Raw genomic sequence first — 22,306 nt, forward strand, 5'->3', positions numbered from 1 at the left:
CCCCACACACACGTATGTTATCTTTACAAAAATCGTAAAACTACAATAAAAAACAAGGTTGTTGTAACATAATAAACATGTTTCTGTATTTATTGATTTCCATTTGGATTAACAACATCGATCTAAAAAAAAATTCAGGGACATATAACACATCAAAAAGAATCCGCCTAAGGCATCCGCCATTAATCAATTAGAAGGAAATATATCAACGTAACATAAATAGAAGTACAAGTAAATTAATTGTATATCGTTATGGTATTCCAGTTGCTCCAGAACCTGGGCAAGGTGGATCGTACGCTGGACGACATCTTCGAGGAGCACCTGCAGAACTTCAACCGGCAGCATCAGCAGGCCACGCGGCTACAGAAGGAGTTCAATAACTACATACGATGTATACGAGGTAAACACACAAAATGCAATTGTAGGCTTAATTTTAATCTTCTTCCTTTCCTACTCTTATAAAAAAAGATTCCTTAGAAGGATTGTCCCATCCTCCAGATACGAAAAATCTCAAACAAACCCAATTATTTTTACTTCTACACGTAATTACATTAAAATTATGATATTTATTTCAAATAAGTCATCTAAAACTTTTAGCGAAAATCTTTCCTATCAGTTTATTGAAAATGTACGAGATGAATGTCGCATGATATCGACATTATCTTGTGATAAAACCATCGTTTCTCGGACATACGAGATGAATCATACAGAAATGTCACTGTAAAAATGTAAACAAAATTCTAACATCGGTCCAATTCTTTCAACAAGTTTCAAACAATGAAAATCTGTTTGAAAAATGTCTAAATAGAGATAGCACTGTAAAGCAAAAATTATTTTATAATTTATCTTGTAAAATTATTGTACTGAACTGTGCAGTTATAAAATGCTAAGAATGTGGCCTTCAATGTCGTGTCCACTGCGTAGAGCTATGTAACATTCTTTCGTAAACACAGCCGACTGATCTTCACATGTCAAAAATGTTGAATAAAATAATCATACCAAAAATATATTAAGTAAGATTGGTTGTCAAGACCCATCGTCTCACTATACGTCCTCACAGAGGGGCTCGGAGCCTACCCTAACTTAGGAGTGAAGACTCCAGAAGAAGGTGAGGCCAAGACTCACTCGGTCGTAATTATATAACCATTCCATGGATATAAAGCGGCCAACCATGTAACACCAGAAAAAGCTTCTTCGTAAATGTTCAATAAAGTGAGTTGTAACTCGTGTTAGCGGTACAAACGGCGTCAAAAAGCCTGATGGAGGCTATCACGGAGGTGTACGAGAGCAGCTGGTCGGGGCATGATCTGCTGTACGTGCAGGCGCAGAGCATGGAGATGCTGTGGCAGGACTTCTCGCACAAGCTCGGAGACCAGGTCCTCATACCTCTCAACACCTACACCAACCAATTCCCGGAAGTCAGGGTGAGTCTTTTACGAACAATGTTTACTAATATTGATGAATGGTTAGGAGAAAATGTAAGTCTGGAAGAGCAAATTGGCTATTTTTTTTTAATTTAACGCGGATTAAGTCGCGGTTGACAGCAGTAGTAAATTAACGGTCATAAAAATACGAAGTTTTGATATTAAACCAAACCTGTGCATTTTAATTTTGAACGTAACATGTTTGTAATTTGTTTTTTTCAGAAAAAGATCGAGAAACGCGGTCGCAAGCTGGTGGACTACGACGGACAGCGACACAGCTTCCAGAACCTGCAGGCCAACGCCGCCAAGAGACGGGATGATGTCAAGGTATGCTCATATATCGTTGAACTCCAGTTAAAAATGTATATCGAAAAACAGGACTTAAAAAATCATCTAAAGAAAAAATCTAAAACTAGAATAATGTTATATTTTTTTAGACAATTTAAAACTAGACAATAGTCCCTGACCAACATCATAAAAAAGAAAATGAAATAATATCGCAATGTGTGCAATAGCCTGTATTCTCGCGGTATTTTAGTGCGCGACGTGTGGGCCGGAATGTTTCTTGTGATTTGTGTGCTCTCTCAAATCTGACCGTCTGTTTTATTCTAGTCGCGAGAGCGTACAATATTATATCATGAGTATTCCATGCAATTTTACAACAATTATAAGTTCCGTATATTTATATTGTGAGAGTGGAATGACATTTTACCAATGGATAGAAAACAAAAGTCCCCGAGTGTAAGTGTGCGGTGTGTAGGTGACGAAGGGTCGCGAGCAGCTGGAGGAGGCGAAGCGCACGTACGAGTTGCTGAACTCGGAGCTGCACGATGAGCTGCCCGCGCTGCACGACTCCCGCGTCCTCTTCTACGTCACCAACCTGCAGACGCTCTTCGCCGCCGAGCAGCTCTTCCACTCCGAAACCTCCAAGGTAACGTGCCTCAGCTCAGATCAAATCTAAAATCACGTAATCTTAAGTTAAGTTAAAAACGGTTAAACGGCACAAGTCTCGTAGAAATATCAACCGATAGGATGAAATAGATGAGCCAATGAGAAGAGGACTAGTTTCGATCCTTGTGATCTAGTTGTAATTGTGTGTGTCAGGTGTACGCGGAGCTGGAGGCGATCACGGACAAGCTGGCGACGGACTGCCAGCGCAACTCCTACACCAAGAAGACCGCCTCCCTGCCCCGCGCCCCGCCCGCCCCCACACCCGCCCCCCTCGCCCTCACCCTCGCGCACAACGGCGCCAACCACAACAACGTGCAGAGTGAGTACACACACTCCCCACACACTCTCTCCTGGTGGAAACTCTATTCTCTGCACTCAACATGACTAAATTACAATTAACGGGATAGCGCATTTTGATCCTTCGAGTCGGATGTTAAAAATTCGAGTACTTTTACATTTTTGTACATGTTTCCCGTCAGACTATAGTTTCCGCCATCGATCGAGTTTTACTACAACAGAATGTGATGTTCGCTTTACTGTTTATTTTATATAAAATTACTAATTGTTACTACCAAGATTTGCATTGTATTGATTTTCTTTAGAATTAAATTTCATAGGTATTTAAAGATTTCCCGACATTACATTAATCGGTAAACATTGAATTAACTATATATAACATTTCTCTTCGCATAAAGAGATAGAAAATATTAAATTTAATATTATAAGTTGTCAAATCTTGTTTAAAATTCGTACTCGTTTCTTAAGTCCATAATGTTGCAATGTATCTTTAAAGAGTACGTTATTTTTGCTAGAAATGATTTGGCAATTTAACTATTAGCACTGCATCCTTGTGAATTTATTACATTACACAAAAAGCTGAAAATATTTCACTTAAAACAATGAATTGTTTTCACACAAGGATGGTGCGCAAAGTGCTGCGTGTCTTAAAACAATAACATTGTGTGCATATCGGCATGTGTGTGAGTGTCGTGTGTGTGTGTGTGCATAGCGCCCTCCCCCGCGCCCGCCTCCCCCGCGCTCAACGGCAGCGCCAGCCCAGCGCCCGTCACGCCCCCGCCTCGCCGGGACACGTCCCCGCCTCGCCTGGCCACGCCCCCGCCCTCGCCGGGCACCACCCCACCGGACACGCCCCCCGCGCCGCACACGGCCAACAACAACGCGGCGGAGGAGGGCAGCAAGCCGCAGCTCAGCGACGTTCCTGTGGGTGAGTACTGCGCACTGTGCACTGCGCACTGCGCCGCGCCACCATTGTTGGTGAGACATCGCTACACTGCTCCCGGTATGACAACGCATTTCAAATAAAAAGTACAGTACATATTGCTGCAAGTTTTCGTTTGCCTACATATCCATTACATATTATAAAAAGAACGTTTGCCGCAAATGTATATTTATGTCATGTTATTTACAAAAATATTTATATATTATTATATTACTTATTAATATTGCGATTTTGTTCAAACTCTGATTTATTTTAAATAATTATCATTGTATTAAAAAAATATTCATATATTTTGTTGTTCATATAAATTTACATAGTACAATTAGATGCATGGTTTTCTTTTAATATAATGTATTAACAATGCTCTAATGTTTAGTCTAGACCTAAATAAATGGTAGAGTGCTAGAACATTGGGTGTAGATGTAGGCAATCGATTGCACAATCCTCAGGAGCGCCGGCCAACGAGAATGTCAATAATAACGTCGACGGGAAGGACTCCAGCGTTGAGAAGGAGAGTGAGAAAGAGAATGAGATAGAAGAGAAACAGAAGGAGAAGAAAGATGTAGAGAATCAGAACAATGAGAACAAGAGCGACGAGGTTTACGATATACCAGTGGGTGAGTGACGTCACACGCTGCTCATTTTCTTTATATTAATATTTATTTACTAATCAAATACAATTCCAAAAAATCTGAATTCATTTGAAACAAAAAAATATCTAGTTTTTTTTGGACATTTAAAAAGTCGAAGTTAAAATTTGATTAAAGTGGGTTTGTCATTATATCGTTAAATGTGTTGTTTTTGAATACAGTGAAATAAGTTCATAAATTTATATTTTGTTAATAAAAAAAGAAAGAGCTTTGTGAATTATTATCATTGATAAATTAGTTGTATTTGATTTGAGTTTATAAAGTATGTACAGATAAATAATCTTGAGTATTATAAAGTAATCTTTTGAAGATAAAATTTGTTATATTTCATATAAAGAAAGTATATACCGAACTATTAGGTGCGCAACTAAGTTCTCGCTTTTTTTTTCGATAAAAATATAACTTTATTATTAAAAAATGGATATGTCAAAATCGACCAGCTCTTACTGCTAGAGCCATCTACTGATATACAGGAGAACTTAGTTGCGCACCTAATATATTAAATAACGTAATGTTACATTTTATAATTTCTAACTATTTTAATCAATGTGCAGTTGCAGTATGTTTTATATGTCAAGTATTTATATTACTTTATGTGTATATGTTTATGTATTTATATATCTATTTTCAGGGCGGGGTTATTTATTCTATGTATATGTTTTAGTGCTTGTCCTTGACTCTGCTTCTTCTAATTAAATAATATATTGTTGTGCTCGAGTCAGTTTACTGTAGTTATTGCATGTTTGTTTTCTATGTTGTTTGTAATCGTAATAAACATTTAAATTATTATTTCAAATAGATTCAAAAGATCTTAATGGAGAAACATTGTATATTTTGATGTTAGATGATTTTGATAATAATATTTTTTTACTTCTGAATACTAGAACTGTTGGTTGAGTAATGTCCACCGTTATTTCTTGTTGTCAGCTATCTCTTGTTATCTCTGTTCCTGTCTTTAACAGAAGCGACAGCGTCGCCATGTCTACCCTGATATTCTATTATTATTACTCTCTTTCTAATTTTTTTATGACTAATGGGACCGATGTATTTGTCGGTTGCCATCCATTGTCAAAGATTGCCACCATTGTCAAAGATTGCCAACTGTTGACAAAGATTGCCAACTGTTGTCAAAGATTGCCAACTGTTGTCAAAGATTGCCAATTGTTGTCAAAGATTGGCAAGTATTATCAAAGATTGATTGTGTGTGTGTGTGTGTGTGGTGTCAGGAGCGACGCTGGCGGGTCTGCCGGCGGGCACGCTGTACCGCGTGCGCGCGACGTACCGCTACACGCGCGAGGACAGCGACGAGCTCTCCTTCGACGTCGGCGACGTCATCCGCGTCGTGGAGTACGACGACCCCGACGAACAGGTATCCTGTCGGATGGTCTCACTGTTAAGTTGCTAGCAATGTGTTGTGTGTAAGGTCGTGCAGGTGGTACGTAATGTTTGCAGGAGGAGGGATGGCTGATGGGTATAAAGGAGTCGACCAATGAGAAGGGCATGTTCCCGGCGAACTTCACGCGGCCGATCTGAGGCGCGGAGGGAAGGCATCGGTCCGCCGACGCGCGAAGTGTTACGTGTTTTCTTTCTCCCGCAGAAACATCGTCATGATCACACTGACACTAACACTTCGTTATTTGTTTATAAGTTTTAGTGTTTAGTTGTTGAGCGTTATTAGAGATCTATATAACTATTTATTACGTGTTGTACCACAACGAATGTATTAACGACTTACCCCTTTACTTTATTTAACTCAATATTTTTTATTTCGTAAAGGTTTGTAACGATTTTGTAAATAAAGTATATTTTTAGAAACACGTTTTAGTCAGTACGGAGTTCGGAGTTCGGAGTACGGTGTAGGTACATCTATATCACTTTGGAATTGCCTTTACACTTTTATTTTCTTGTGATCAAAGAAAGCATGCTTATTTTTTTTTTCTTGGGATTTTTTTATTGCGTGTGTATTTTATTGTATTCGTTTTGAAACTTTTACTGAGAGATTTTTAATGTTTATTCGAATTTAAAAAATTAAAATAAAATAAAAACATTGCTCAGTATTTATATTTATTAAATAATGTAAACGGGAAGTGTCCTTAATTTTAATATTAAACATTTGACGAACAATTCTTGGAATATATTTTATATGTAACATTTTGATATGTGTCATTCATATATATATAACATATACATCGACTTGTATTTGTAAAAACACTGAAGAAATTAATCACCAAAAAAAGGCGTCCGGACATTTTGTTCGCGCCACTTTTCTGCTCCGGATTAGTTATCTATATGTTATATATCTATGACATAATTAAATTTATCTTGTAATGAATTTAGGAAAAAATAGTCGTGTATGATTGACTTCAATTTTAAATATTACCATCATAAGAATCAATGACTGCTAAAACTATACACAGACATTAATTACACTAAAAGTTTTTTGCGACACAAACCATTGACGTTTGAAGAACACACTACCAAAGTTCCAACAGTCGAATTGTTTAAAAATTCATAAACAATAAAACTATAAACACTGATTTTTATTTATATTTATTAAATAATTACATGATAAAATGAATAGTTTTATCCTAACAGTTAGTTGTAATTTCACTTTTCAACTAATCATGCCAAAGATTAAGCATTTTTATCTTTTCTCATTCCTATTTATATATTTCACTTTATTTTCTTCTTTGTATTCATATTATTATTAAATAAAAATATATTGCTTAAATAAAATAAGAAATTCCACTGCACAAATTCCAGTATTTATTTAAATTACCTATTTTAATTAAAAATTTTAAGTAATTTCTTTTTTTTAATTTCTGGTATAGTTTTAGCAGATGTCATTGCATTTGAATTGTTTATTATTGAAATATCAAAATTACAAACCTCATACAATTTAGTTTTATTTTATTTTATTGTATATAAAATCAATTTTAATCCATTTTGTTGAGCTAATTGTTAATACATAACATAATCGAATATATCATGTAAACTAAGTAGACATATTGTTAATTTTAAATTTGTTCTAACTGTCACAGTGAACTAACAGAATATTAAAAAAAAAAACTTTCAATAACCATATCAATATTTTCTTATAACCGTTTTTTAAACCGCTATACGTTATAGCAGAGCTATATAGCGGTATGTTAACGTACCGTTAAAATTAAATGCCACAATTAGTAGGAAATGCAAAGAAAAAAGGTGGTAAATGCTGAACTGCCAACAAAAACGGTGCTTAAACGTTTTCACAATTATTTTTCAACGACACTGTTTTTGTAATAAAAAAAGGAAATAAAATTTCTAATGTAAAACTGTCTACTTATACCATGCTTAGCATTATATAAACTCATGTTATCTTAGATTACTTTTGAGAGAAGATTTTACTATTATCACAGAATTAGTAAAGAATTTACACATCAATATGAAGAGTCGAGTGACGTTGTAACATGAAGTGAAGTATGTACGAGAACAGTGGCAGTATTGAGTGTTATGGCTCACGTTGACATCGACAGTGCCATGCGAAGGTCCATAATAGATGTTAATTTGTAAGTTTGTTAGGATTTGTACAGTTTTTACAACTGCAAATAAAACGTTTCACACAATTCTGGTGTTTTTTTTTTACTTCCAAAAAAATAAGATTACACGCCATTGGCATTACCAAGCCTGCTCCCCCAGGAATCCGAAAAATGTAACATAAATATATTAAAATGCTTAAAATCCCTACAGATACACATAGAAACAAACTACTAGTTAGTTATTACTTTATAATTAAAAGAAATTAGACCACATTTACATGTTGATAAGCATTTTCTTTGTAAATACAGATTTCTATAAATGGATAGGCGCTTGCTTTAAAATGAAAGGTTTCGCTTCTTTCCAATGCAATGATTTTACATCACAGTTAATTCTATTATTAGTTCCAATACACACCACCGCTACAAATCGTTACCAACACCGCCAAAATGGCGAAAATTAAATAGGCACAAAATATCACTCCTAGAAAGCCAGTCCATTTAGAGAGGTCGTTGGTTCCCCATGACTACCAAAGAGTATATAAATGAAGAAGTAACAGCTCGATCCGAGGCTCCAGAGGGAGCTCCCGAGCCGTTACTTCTAAACGTGGCTTAGCACCATATGAGCTCGGCAAACTCAGCCCGTTGAAGCTGTAAATGCCTCTTCATGGCACACAGTGACACAAAAAAAACATTTGTTTCTGATCTGACGGTGACATCTTGCTCAACCAACTAAATTTAGTGATAACACATACGGCTAAATTTCTTTCATATAGTGTTTTCTTATAAATTTGTCAGTAATATTAATTTTTCAAAAAAAATTGTAATGCCTTATTCCTAACTTTCCCAGAAATAGCATTATTGATTGGTGTTTTGTCTGTACGTTATCTGTGACCTGCTTAATAAATCGAATGTCAATTGTCAAAAATTTTCCAATCTTTTTGTTTTGAATTTAATATCGCGAAATACATATGCCTATGTGAAATAAATAGAGAAATATGATACAATAAGAGCAAGGAGCATTTGTTAAGCTATTAACATTTTAATAAAACGTAAGTACCCATAGATAATTATTTTTCCTACCATGATTTGCAATTAAAAATTAAGATTGCTCCGCGAATGTCCTTTAGTAAATGACTGCGAATTACAATATTATTATGTTCAATATTATGAGTTATTTACGTGTTTTGCAGGTTTTGCGGTGCGAGCGTCATAATTAAGGTAAGAATTTTTATTCACAATTGAAACGATCAACGAATAGTTATCTCTGTTAAAAGCAAAACTTTATATGATGAGCCATGCGTTAATATTATTAAAGAAAGTGAAACCTGTTTTATTTTTGTCGTAAAATCATTCTTTTCATTATTGTTTAGATATCTTACTTTCGTACTTTCCATATAAAACAATAATGTTAAACCAATGGTTCCCAAATGGTCAAGTGGTCTATAATAGCAAAAATATAGTCTGCGAATGATTTTAATTTTAATTATCTTGTACTATTTTATGGTTTTCTCAACAACTTATTTATGTAACAAGAATTTTCTGCTTTGTTGGTAATTAAGAACAACAAGGAATTGTCTGATAGAAAGTGTGGTAGCCATGCTTATAAGAAAAGGGTGGGAAGGGAAAGGGGACTATCATTAGGCCTCAGGTACCACACTCTTAAGAATAAATGCGGAATTGCTTCCTCTTGACACCTGAGGTTGTGGTATTGCATCGGTCGCACCGGCCAATTCTTGTGAAGATGTTAAAGAGGTCTCTACCACTGTTGAAAAATACATTTTATTATCTATTACTAAATTATGGAAGTTTTTCCTAGAAATAATCCATGTATTTTGTGTGTACTGACTTTTAACATAAAATCTCAGTTTGATTGTTTTTGTTTATTTAATTTTTTGTGAAAAAAAGGATCCTTTTCACGGTTTTGCAATTATTTTATTATATTTTTTATGTTTTAATCCCCAATTTGTTTTCATTCAGCAGGTTATGCGTGTAGTTAGCAATATGGGCCGCCACAGACTGTTTGTTATTGTAAGTTTGATTTTTATTTTAGTTTAATATTATTTTAATGAGTTTTTATTTTTTAATCTTGTAAATCACATTTTTAGTTTGATGATAATTTCTTTTTAATTAACAACAATTACATTCTAAATATGAAATAATATTATGGCCAGCGTGTACGGAATATGACGTTTGCATGTCATTTGTATTATAAAATAAATGTAAATAAATGATTATATCATATAAACATAATACAAGCTATTAAATAAATTGTTTTTAGACAAAGACAGTAAAAACTATTAAATGTGAAAAGTTCCTTTATAAGATTAACTAAAGCGCTTAATCTCCTGTAAGATCTTGTTAAATAATAAAAATGCTTGAAGGTTAAAAGTTGTTAAGAGACAATGCAATATGCAAGAACGTCGGATAAATGTTCATATGTAAATCGAAAATCGAAAAACACATTGGTACATGGCGGGATTAGAACCCAGGACCTGCAGAATGCAAGTCAAGTGCTTGACCCCTGAGCCACCGTCGCAACTCACGAAAATAGTAAAAATATAAATCTTAAAGTAGCTTCATTATTTAAATTCATTAACAATGTCATATTATGTCTCTTTCATCTTTATAAAGATTTGCAATATGTTGTTGGTTGTCGCAATTGAATTTTGATTCTGATTGCCTGTACGTTTCTTCAATTTGCGAATTTCAATTGAAAAATGTGTCGCAAATGGGAAACCATAATAATGTTTGCGTAGTGAAACATTAAGGTCCGTACACACAACTTTTCGCCGCAAGAAAAACTAAACAGGTTTTAATTATAATATGTAGAGACAAAATCATTGGAACTGAAATTAAATCTTTTATTTAAAAATCACTGTTGATAATTTTGTAACATAACATTCATAGTGCATGTAGAATTTATTTTATTAAAGCTTTTCACGCGGTAAAAACTTCAGTGTGTGCCCGGCTTAAACCACAGAACATTCGTGTGACGTATAGTGGTGCTCCAACAAATTGCATTTCCATCACAGCGGCCGTCAGCCGCGCCCGTACCCCAGCTTTTATCGATAATTATATTAACTTCACATGTACCGACCTATATGCTATATCTTTTACATTTAACTAATATTTAACTTTTATATATACATAAAATATATTTTACAACTGTGTTTTATATTACGTCAATATCCATATGAATCACCGGCGGTCAAAGGGTCAAACATACATATTTAATTAAACAGTGTCGAATTGTATTTTTGGAGTAATACAGAGTATATGTAATTACACATATGATATTAAATGCAATTGAATATCGTAAATATAAAGTTACGGGCTAACAGCCGAGACGACCTCGCACAACACCCACTACTCATTCCTTCCCCATCCCAGGTTTCCGAAGCTGCACGGCTCGACTCGAATGGAATTTTTGTTATCCCGACAAACTATTTTCAAATGAATGTTCCGACGTTTATGAAAATATTTGTGGAGCCTTCTGCTCTAAGAATGCATAAGATCTCTTTTCTTTCTAATGATATTTATAAGATCACGTGATTCAAATGCTAAATAATTACACAATTATTGCATCTTTTTCCCTCACAAATATGTTCGAAATATCGGCCATTTTACTGGTCGTTCATAATTAAAGTTTTTTTTTGTTGGAATTTTTTTACAATATTTTGTTTTACTGACTAACTAATTAACCTTTATCCTTCTATGTATGTTTACTGACGCTTCGCTTGTGGTACCTAAGGTATTGCGGAAAATTGCTTTCAAGCTTATTGATGAGTTTCCATTTATCAATTACATGTGAGTACAGCACAGCTCAGACTGTAAGTCTGAAACTTAATTCAGTTTACGTCGTGCGATCGCAAGAGGAGCATGTCCCGTAACTTGGCAGAGCTTTTCATTTGTCGTTGTTTGTTATATTTGTGATTTGGTGAAGTTTTAAAGTAAAACAATATATTATGTAAGTTTAATTGAATTTTACATAATTTTTCTTGCCTGAAAAAATTGTTTTTCACTATCGTTTGTAAAATAAATCGTAAAGTGGTGGATATTACATGTTTTTGTGAAAACTCTATCATGTTAGGGAAATTTTAATTGGGAGTACAACCTGTGAAATGCAATTTAAATAACATTTTTTCAACAAATAAAATACTTTTTCGAAGTTCCTACGAATATAATGAAATACGCTACGCGACACAATTTCATTAGAGTTTGGAGGTTTTGAAGGCGAACAATTTCCTCTCCATTTTCATCCATAACTTTATAATGACAATAATAAGTAAAGAATAATGTCATTCAATTTTAAAACAATTCTTACGCAATTTTATATCTTTCAGTGTTTTAAATGCAGCATTGTATTGAAGTTAAGTAGCTAAACTAAATATAATTATTTTGTTAGCTTTCAGAACTCTTACATTTTTCATTTATTTCGTTGTTCCGAAATTCTATGACGGTTTTACCAATTACCATATTAAGTATTTAATTCACAAATAGTAAATTAAATACCGTAAATAGACATTCAATGCGCACATTGATTATTACTTTCGCACATTTAAAGCAAACACATTACACCGCTAGAGCAATGTACATTTTGCGTGTAATTTTAGGGTCCGTTCACACAGGCCGGGGCGGAGAGCAATATCGCAAATCAAATTGTCTTTCAAAAATAACATTTTTTCAATAGTATAAAGCTCAATTTTATTTGCGAAAAGAACCTCTGTTCTTCGTCCAGTCGGTGTGTACGGACTCTTAAGTGTGATATACGTTAGTTTCTCTAGTTAATCTGTTATTTTAGTAGGCAGTGAATACACACGGTAATCATGAGGTATTGTGCCTAATTTAACATTAAGTTTTTATCCGCAAATGTGTGAACACGGATATCTTGATACGCTTGTTGTGTTATTTGCAGAGCCATTGATGGTTCGAATTATCACTATAGCGTGAACTAGCGAAGGTTGCCAGTATCTATAAGAAATTCTGACATAAAAATTATGCTAAATAAGACTTGTCTCAAATTAGTTTTAATTCGAATTAATTAGACAAACCAGTCTGTAAATATTGTGGTACGAAATTTGTTCTATATTTCAAACAAAATATCATGAATAATGTAAAATATTTTAAAGCTAATCCATAAAAAAGCACAAAAAATCACTGATTAGTATATTAATGTAAAAATATAAAACCGAGAAGTAATTAAGCCCGACTTGTTATAACTTAACGAACTTGAGATAACTTTTAAGTAGTTTAATAACAAAGATGCAAAATATATTAAAACTGTAAATTAGATTTTGTTGCGACGAGTACAACTCTCAAGTTTGTTCACGAACAAGATTATAACATACTGAGTGTAAGAAGAAACTATGAGTTAATAACGACATTTCACAATTTAAGACCTATAAATAATTCTGCTATAAAAAAGTAGGACCACAAATTTTAAAAGGTAAACTCAAAGCACTTTTGTTTGCTACATTTACTTGTAATCGTATTTGCATTGTCTACACGGCGTTTTAACTACGGAACCCTATTAGGAAACGAAGTATTTGACGGAATTCCAGATTATAGTATTTTGGATTATTCTCGGCTCTAATTTGTAGATCTTTTTTTGCGCCTCTCGTTCATTTCGCGTCTTTACTTTTTATAGATTTATATAGATACCTAATATAAATGTTTTAACAGATTTTTCCTCTGGAACCTTATAGTATTTAGTATCAATTTAGTATGTTTTAGATATGATCAGTTTATATTTTCGTGGACTCCCCAGAAAGAAGGACACCTGTAATTTTAAAACGTACTATTTAAAATGCCTTTACATGTTTGTTGGTAATCTGAATGCAAATAGAATCGATTTAGTTGCGATGCACGTTTGTTTGCGAGTGTACAGCCAACTGGAGCATCACGCCACGTGCTGTGTACGACAAACTGTTGCTAAATAAACTCTCACATCGATATATTAATTATTTTTATCCTTATTTACCGAACTGTTGACTATTGTTCATAAAAATATTTAAACCCAACACACTAACAGCTGTTGGAGCTGAACCAAAATCTTGGTTCAAAAATATAAGTGAATTTTGTACTTACATCACATCATCGGAAACATGTTTCTCTAAGTGACACTTTGTTGGATGAGTTTACGTAGTATCAAGTGATCAGATCTGATCGCGAGGATAACTTAATACTTTTAATTATTTTTGCACGAATACGGAATTTGGCTATGATTGTTTTGCCCGCGAATTATGTAACCGCGGTTAAGAAGATTTGACTGTTTGTACCTCATTATGAATGCAACAGGTGTATAGAGCACGCTCATTACATGTGTGGCGGCCACCCAACAGCAAGACTTGCACAATGCAAGTGAACAGAAAGTATACTTGATTAAAGATGTGCAGACAACCTGAAGAATTGTAAAATTGGCTTGTAAAATATCTCTCTTCATTTCATGTGGCTGGTACAATATATTTGATTGCGAAAAAATCTAAATAATACTATTATCTCATTAGTAGGGTTAAAATATGAAATACGCCATTATGAATTCCTTTACGCGATACAGATTTTTCCTTTGTAATTGGTATAGTATTTTTCAAATTTTTTGGCGGCTCGGAATATAGGAAGAGTCGCTACACAGAACACAGGGTTAGGTGTAGCGAGGCGTGAAGGGATGCAGTGGGAAGAGACTGCGTAGCGCTAGGATGACCTTGAGTCGCAACATTTGAAAAGACTTATCAAAGTCAATGTATCGTGAAAATTGCTGTTACATCCCTTTGATAATACATACATGAAATATTTGAGTAACGTGATAATATAATAAGTTATTTGATGCCGTTCAGCATGGAGGTAGGTGTGTGGCTGATCGGTGTGGTGCTGCGTGTGTTGAACGCGCTGTGGGCGGCGGCGTGCTGGGTGCGCGAGTATGTTTACCCCGCGCCCCGCGTACCCCGGCTGCCGCCTCCCCGCAACCCCCTGCTACTGCGCAGCGCCACCGACCTCGCACATTCTATCAGGAGAGGACAGGTAACGATTTCTTTTCTACTAAATACACGATAAATGTTCCGTTCAACTCGAAAATATGAATTCTATGATAGAAGAATATGTTACGATTTACGAAAGATTCAAACTATAGTTAATTTTATTGCATGTATCTTTTATAATGACATAAGTACATCAGTACTTATACTTACTGGCTAATTTCTTAAAAGTATAAATAGAAAATCTGAAAACAGTGTGTTACAAGCATATTACATTAGCTGTAACGTATTTATCGTGAAAGAAGAATATTATAGTATCTTACAGTTATTGTCATATTGTCATTGTATTTATTTATATTTAAAAAACTTGCATGTCTAGATTTGGTTGTAGGAAAGAATGATACTGTATTGTGTGATCGCACATGCAACTGATTTGAGACATCGATAAAGTCTTTTGTTCTGTGCAACAAACATATTTATATTCAGAGATTGCTTTCGGTTATATATATATATATATATATGACATACTAGCGGACCCGACAAACGTCCTGTCTACACGTCTTTAATTCGAATATTATTTAAAATTTGACAGTGCGATGGTAGCGCCGTCTGTCGGATCCAATGTAAAACATTCCAAAATCAACAACTACTAATAGATTAAAAATTAATTAAAAAAAACTATGTCCAGCGGACAAAATTGTGAATCTAAACCATTCCCAGATCCCCTTGAATACACACAAAAAAATCATCAAAATCGGTGCAGTCGTTTGAGAGAAGTTCAGTGACATACACACGCACAGAAGAATTATATATATAAAGATATTTATATATTGCTTTTGATATATTGTTTATCTTTTTATTTAGTATTTGGAATGTGAAAGACACAATGGTCTAATATTTTAGCCTTGGACCATCTTAATGATCACTTTATTTTATGCGTAATAACAATTCATAGCCTGATAGGAGTAACGAAAACCTATTTGATTTAAAAGCTTCGGGATCTATCAAAATGGTGATAGCTAAGTTTATACCTAGTTATGGACCTTTAAAGATTCAATGGATCAATACTTGGTTTAGACATAGTTGTAGAGAATTCTAGCGGAATATAAAAATGTTTATTATAACGAAGTTTATTACTGGTTTTTTTTTTAAGACCAGAAACTCTTCTGATTACCCGTGTTCTATGACACGAGGGAAGAATAAGTATAGAATGCCATTTAACTCTTCAACTTAAATTCAAACGTTTAGAGTCAGGATGGAACTTACCTAATAAAGCATACATATGTACACGCAAAAACATTGCCTTTTTGAGTCAGGCGAATAAAGTCATGGAATTGTTCGATAAAACTTAGCTAGTTTGGAAGTTTCCCCAAGAAATATGGTAATCGCACTGACAGAGAGTAATTTTTCTATAGCTGACGTGTGAGCAAGTAGTGGGTGCATTCATTGAGCGGATCAAAGAAGTGAACCCTTACTTGAACGCGGTCGTGGAAGAGAGGTTCGAGGAGGCTAAGAGAGAGGCCACCACCCTGGACCAGAGGCTGTACGAGGCGCGCTGGGGGGGCGGCGAGTTGGAACTGCTCAAAAACAAGCCGCTGTATGGTCTGCCCTTCACCGTCAAGGAGAGCTGCTCGCTGGCCGGTCAGTAGAGATATATTTTGATACTACATGTTTTATTTTAGGTTTCTATAAATATGTGTATGGTCACCAAGAGGGAGTGTGTATTTAGTACTCAGTCGCCTGCAATTTTGTCAGCGCAGAAATAGGTAATCTTTAATGTGGTCGCGTGTATCTGCTACATTCCCGTCCAAGTCTCGTCAAAATCGGTCCAGTCGTAGATACATGTGTAGAAAATGTCGCGCAGGCATGTCGAACTCAGTGGGGTGCGTGGAGCGGTCGGGCAGCGTGGCGGCGGAGGACGGGGCGGCGGTGGCGCGCGTGCGCAGTGCGGGCGCGGTGCCGCTGCTGGTGTCCGCCACGCCCGAGCTGTGCCTGGGCTGGGAGACCGCCAGCCTGCTGCACGGCCGCACCAACAACCCCTACCACCTCGCCTGCACGCCCGGGGGATCCTCCGGCGGAGAGGTCAGACTCGCAACATTTTTTTCTTTCAATAACTAAAAAAAATCCTACATCAGTCTAATACTAACTAAAGTGCTTGATCGAATCCAAATAGGATATTAACACGTGCAGTGCCCACCGCCTTGCCCTGTGCTTTCGAAAAAATCGTAGTAGTAAGGAACGTGTTTAAAAAATATTAACGACCTCGTCTGGGGGGTCTCAATGAACGGCTCATGTATAAAACTTTTTCTGATATTTTTGACTTCACCACAAATACAGGGTGGTAAACATTGTGAAGGGGGCTATTAAAAGAGAATAATTTAAAAGAACAACACCATTTGTTTATGTATGAAAATGAATCGATCCCTCGTGAAATGATGCATGTTAACGTTAGCACAACAAAGCTAATGAGAGGCGCCACGCTTCGCCCGGGGAGCGGCGGGGGTGCGGCGGGGGAGCGGACAGTTCATGGATAATTGATACTGGCACTGCCGCCACTGCCGCCACTGCCGCCGCGACCAGTGGTGGCGGGAGGGGGGTTAACACCTGATACCCTTATTTATCTCACCCCTACCTATTTATATTTAATTATGTTACTTTCTGTTTTTCACAATGTTTACTTTCATATATTAAACGGTTACTCTGGTCTCTCTTTATACGAATAACTGTTCTGACTTAAATTTGCTAATAAATGAAAGACAAAAGGACCAGTTTTTCCAAGAACTATAAAAGAGATGACACCATACTTAATACGATACAACAGCGGAAACCTACGCGAAATTAGTTGTGTGTTTCAACATCCTTGTGGCTAGAGTAAGGGAGCAATAACATGACGTGTTTACCTTGCGATGTACTGATCGAGTCGTCTCCTGGCACACCGCCAGACACGCACTGGCACACTGCACACAGTCTTCCCTTACACCTCATGTAAAATGCAACAGTTTAAAATGACACAGATTATGTTAAACCATCGTGATTTGCAATGAACCAATGATGTTATCATGTACATAATATAATGATATAGTTACTGTTAAGTTTTGCTATAGAGGAGATTAATTTTAACATCACAAGATTTTTTAATTAAATAATGTAAAAAGATTGTGCCAAAGTGACGTCAAATAATTGCAAAAAATAATAACTTTATATTTTTTATTTTCGTTATTTTTAAACTGACGTTTTAATAAGCTACAGTGGTTCGTCTTTAAAAATCTCTGAAAAATACAAAAACGTACGTTTACAAATAACCTTAGCAAACCAATTAACGTTGTACATAAATAAATATATGCAATGTAAAGTATTCGCACAACCTCACCCTGGTACTAAAAGGTTGTTAGTGACTTGTTCAAATACATACATGTTCATACAAACACCATACGTAATTGTCCTTCAGCTTGTTGCACACGTTGTCACGTACCGATGCAAAATTCATATCACTTGACTTAATACAATGTTATGGAAATGTTGCTGAATTAATTGTTTGTACTGGCGATACAATGCTAAATAAGGCTGCCCACAGACCAAAGATAAAAATTATATCGTAATTTGTACACGAAAAAAAAACTAACGAACTAAACTGGGATAGACAGACATAAAGAGAATTAATATACGGTTGCCCAGGGCGCCTTGTAAAGTGAGATATGAAAGGGCGCCTGTGGTGCCCCTTAAGATACTGTATCTTGGAAAGATTTCCCCCGACACCAAAAAAGGGGCACTGCAAAACTCTCGCCCAGGGTGTCGGAAATGCTAAAACCTATGTGCATATGAAAAAGTTAAAAAAGGAAAAAAAAAAGCCATTTGTAGGAATATAGAGTTTAAATTGAAGTATAGTTAATATAAACAAGTAATATGTGTATGATGGTAAATACACAAAGTTTGTTCAGAGTACGGGCGATGTTAATGTAATGTGTACACTCGTAGCGTGCTCTTTCATATAGGTACAAACAATGGAATACTTAATAGTGTACGTTCATTGCGATATGTTTGACGATCATGCAACCGTACGATTCCACTACGAGTATTTTCTCTTAATACCTCTGTTGTGTTAAAGATAATGAAAGGTAAAGTTTCTATTTTCTTGTCTATGTTTTCAACTTTTATTTCTAAACTTCTCAATGGTTGCACGTAATGTATGAAAACCTGAAAAGCGGAAAACTTCGCTATCGAACGGTTCTCTTTGTTCACATAAAAACGTAAACAAAGGATCGGAAAGAAGGCTTTACATAATACACGTCGGGGAATAAGTAGAGCTTTGCCTCTCGCAACCTTACAAGTACGTTATCGTGCAATCAACTATTTATATACTTTACACAATTATTGTGATGTATCGCTTCGCAAAATATGTACGTAATGCGTTTATTCCTATAGGTAATTATGTTAAAACAATATAAGGTTGTTTTGTCAGAGTGCATTGGTGGCGAGCGCCGCCTCCCCGGTGAGTGTGGCGTCCGACATCGCCGGCTCCATACGCATCCCTGCAGCCTTCTGCGGACTGTTCGGACACAAGCCCACGCCCGGTGAGACATGCGACACGACACACGCACAACACCGACACGACACACACACGACACGACACCGACACATCTCACTGCACAGCACAGCACGTAACGTGTGCACGTGGTGTAGGCATCGTCCCGATCGAGGGGCACATCCCCACGCTGACGGACGAGATGTACCCCAAGTTCCTGACGGTGGGGCCCATCTGCCGCCACGCCGAGGACCTGCCGCTCGTGCTCGGCGTCATGGCCGGCGACCGCGGCCACCTCCTCAACCTGCACCAGCCCGTCGACCTCTCCACCATCAAGGTCTGCATCTCCATTAGTACCTGTGTTGTACTGACAACCGGTCTGAAGTGCGCAGTCGTATGTACGTGTGTGTGTGTACTGTAGGTGCACTACATGACGGAGGCGTCCAGGTCTGTGGCGCTGCTGCCCGTGGAGCTCTCCATCCGCGAGCTGATCGTGCGCGCCGCCACACATCTGCGCGACCACTGCGGCGCCACCCTCACTGAGGTTATCTTATATACATATTTATATAATACAAAAAACATTACTTTAGGAAATATTCATAAAATTTGCTTACAAAGGAGCGGATCACCTTTTTTAATAGATTTAAGTGAACAAGTATTGTTTTACAAGTATTTTATAATGTTATTTTCGTATATCTAAAAACGTAAAGTCGTGTTTGTATTTTTATTGCAGAAAAAATTCAAAGCCCTAGAGGATTCAGTGGAGATGTCAATATCAGTATTCTTCTCCATGAAAGACATCCCCAACCTGCTGCACGATCCCGCCAACCCTAAAGTTAGTATTGCGAGGATTTTATTGTGTTAGTTATATTAGTACTTACAATATGTCATTGTTTAACTGACAAAGTATTTGAGCGAGACATTGCCGACCATTTCTGAGCACTATCATTACGCTTATAAACATTTTGTTGCAAAAATGGTCCTTCGTGCCGGATGTAATGATGTTTGTGTTGCAGCGCGACAAGAGCCTTCTGCTGGAGCTGATGAAGAGCGCGTTCGGTGCGGCGTCGCGCTCCCTGCAGGCGCTCGGCTTCGCGCTCATCAGCCGCACCCGCCTCTTCATCCCGCGCGCGCGCACCCAGCACTACCAGGACCTCGCGCGCCGTCTGCAGCAGGACATCGAGGTAACCACATCCTCCCTCGCTCCCTCTTCACATACTCTATACATGACACGTTTCTTGAACACGTTAATGTTTGTTGTTCCACTGTACCACCAGAGCACTCTGGGGTCCGACGGCGTGCTGCTGTACCCCGCGCACTGCGGGCCCGCGCACGCGCACAGCCTGGTGTTCCTGCGCGCGGCCGGCGTGCTCTACACCATGCCGCTGAACGTGCTCGCGCTGCCCGCCACCGTGGTGCCCGTGCACGACCCGCGCCACACCATGCCGCTCGCCCTGCAGGTACAGTACCCCGCCCCTCACTACTTATACGTCCTCCCTCATCTAATTCGTTCACAACTGTACAATATCATTTTTTTTTATTTCCGTAGAATAAAATTAAAAAAATGGATTCTTTACAGCTTCTAAACTGAAAATGGCGTTTCCATCGAAATAGAAGAAGATATAAAGTATGTTTATGGCATTGCAGGTGATAGCTGGACCCAACCAGGACCGGCTGTGCCTGGCCGTGGCGCGACAGCTGGAGCGCGCCTTCGGGGGCTGGCGTCCGCCGCGCTAGAACCACCCCCAACTCTCTACTCTACTCTCTCATATCCCCATAGGCAATCACATTGCCCATTAAATGTTTATTATATTCAAAATATATGTGTTAGCATGTAACCCTAAAACTAAATCATGTCACACTTCTATATGACTATCTCTGTTTTTCTCAAAGATAATGAGCGAGATAGCAATATTGTCGTCCTTTAGATGTTACGATAATGGCGATTTCATCGTTAGATTGGTGTCAAATAAAAAGTCACAAGTAAAGTTTCATCTGTGAGTTAAGTCTCATTTTTATATATATCGGTGTTTAATTGTCGTAGGCAATGTTGGATAAATCTCTGTATTTTACAATTCCTACTGTTAGCCTCTATGACCACTTCCCGTTGTCAGATTTTCGGAAATTTGATACTGACTGTCCTGATGACGATGTCACTTTTTACATTCAGTGTCCAAGATGACCGCCGCAGCAATAGCGGATGTAATAGTTTTGCACAACTCCCCGACATGAGCAGCAAATGAACGACGTACACGAGCAGTATAACTGTAAAAAATTTAAAAATTAAAAAAAAACTGTCATCCGCCATTTTGTGACGACGATCATTTTGGATTTTTCATAGTTCACCGTACTCTACTAGTCAAGCCCATTCATTTGATAGCTATGTTGGAGGGTTGAACAAAAATTATAATGAAATTTTGAGTTTATTCGCAAGATCGAGATGCATTTATTGTTCACTGTTTGATACATGACTTTTTTACCTCACTTGTTGCATATCTATGAGTACATATATCTGTGATGAATATTATTTTATTAATATTATAATTTAATAAGTGAATACTTAACAAAAAATGGTTTGGTTGTTTAATTTCAAATAAGTTAAGGAAATTATAAAATTCAAAGTATGTTTCGATTTTGGGAAATGAACTTTTCCATTTATCAAATAATGAAATTAAATGTTATATTATTGTTTGTTATTATTCAAATTTTAAACGAATTATTGTCTCTATCTTTTCAAAGAAAATGTGTGAGATGGCGATAAGTCTTTATTAAAGTTTTTATTTATTTTATATCTATATGCGACAATTTTCATGTACAATCTATGTACCTGTCTTATATTCCAGCTCAAAGTTTGTTTTTGTTATTACTCACTACAGTCCTTTTTAAGTTATATTTTTATGCTAATTATAGACAAACTATATTTATTTTCTATTTTTCTACTTGTATTTTGTCGTAATGATGTACTAAATTTGCTATCTACGACGTTTTTGGGTATTGTTTGTATGTACAGAACAAATATACAAGCTCTTT

General features: G+C 36.6%; 2 protein-coding genes across 6 annotated transcripts in view; both read left to right on the forward strand.

The window, feature by feature from the left end:
* The window catches only part of Amph (amphiphysin), a 33,370-nt gene extending 26,433 nt beyond the window's left edge, over window positions 1–6,937 (forward strand). Inside the window, exons 2-10 of one of the 2 annotated variants that reach the window (XM_013316381.1) lie at window positions 265–400; window positions 1,234–1,424; window positions 1,647–1,751; window positions 2,185–2,355; window positions 2,529–2,694; window positions 3,385–3,600; window positions 4,065–4,232; window positions 5,492–5,634; window positions 5,718–6,937. In XM_013316381.1, the coding sequence (XP_013171835.1) occupies window positions 265–400; window positions 1,234–1,424; window positions 1,647–1,751; window positions 2,185–2,355; window positions 2,529–2,694; window positions 3,385–3,600; window positions 4,065–4,232; window positions 5,492–5,634; window positions 5,718–5,798 (1,377 nt within the window). In that variant the 3' untranslated portion in view covers window positions 5,799–6,937. The remainder of the gene's footprint in view (window positions 1–264; window positions 401–1,233; window positions 1,425–1,646; window positions 1,752–2,184; window positions 2,356–2,528; window positions 2,695–3,384; window positions 3,601–4,064; window positions 4,233–5,491; window positions 5,635–5,717) is intronic. The other variant, XM_013316388.1, reaches the window with a different exon arrangement.
* Window positions 6,938–8,598: 1,661 nt separating this feature from the next.
* Window positions 8,599–21,905, forward strand: LOC106121035 (fatty-acid amide hydrolase 2). 4 transcript variants are annotated; one of them, XM_013316527.1, is made up of 13 exons: window positions 8,600–8,832; window positions 8,974–9,001; window positions 9,761–9,811; window positions 14,617–14,800; window positions 16,170–16,395; window positions 16,619–16,836; window positions 19,214–19,325; window positions 19,435–19,613; window positions 19,698–19,820; window positions 20,010–20,111; window positions 20,293–20,460; window positions 20,554–20,736; window positions 20,924–21,905. In XM_013316527.1, exons 4-13 carry the CDS (start codon window positions 14,618–14,620, stop codon window positions 21,011–21,013), a joined length of 1,584 nt encoding a protein of 527 aa, XP_013171981.1. In that variant the 5' UTR covers window positions 8,600–8,832; window positions 8,974–9,001; window positions 9,761–9,811; window position 14,617; the 3' UTR covers window positions 21,014–21,905. The 4 variants fall into 4 exon arrangements, with proteins under 4 accessions (XP_013171989.1, XP_013171981.1, XP_013171972.1 ...); XM_013316518.1 differs by having other exon boundaries at window positions 8,601–8,832; window positions 9,764–9,811; XM_013316535.1 differs by lacking the exon at window positions 9,761–9,811 and having other exon boundaries at window positions 8,599–8,832.
* Window positions 21,906–22,306: the final 401 nt, after the last annotated feature.

Source organism: Papilio xuthus, unplaced genomic scaffold (genome assembly GCF_000836235.2).
Source record: "Papilio xuthus unplaced genomic scaffold, Pxut_1.1 DF829129.1, whole genome shotgun sequence".
Taxonomy (NCBI): domain Eukaryota; kingdom Metazoa; phylum Arthropoda; class Insecta; order Lepidoptera; family Papilionidae; genus Papilio; species Papilio xuthus.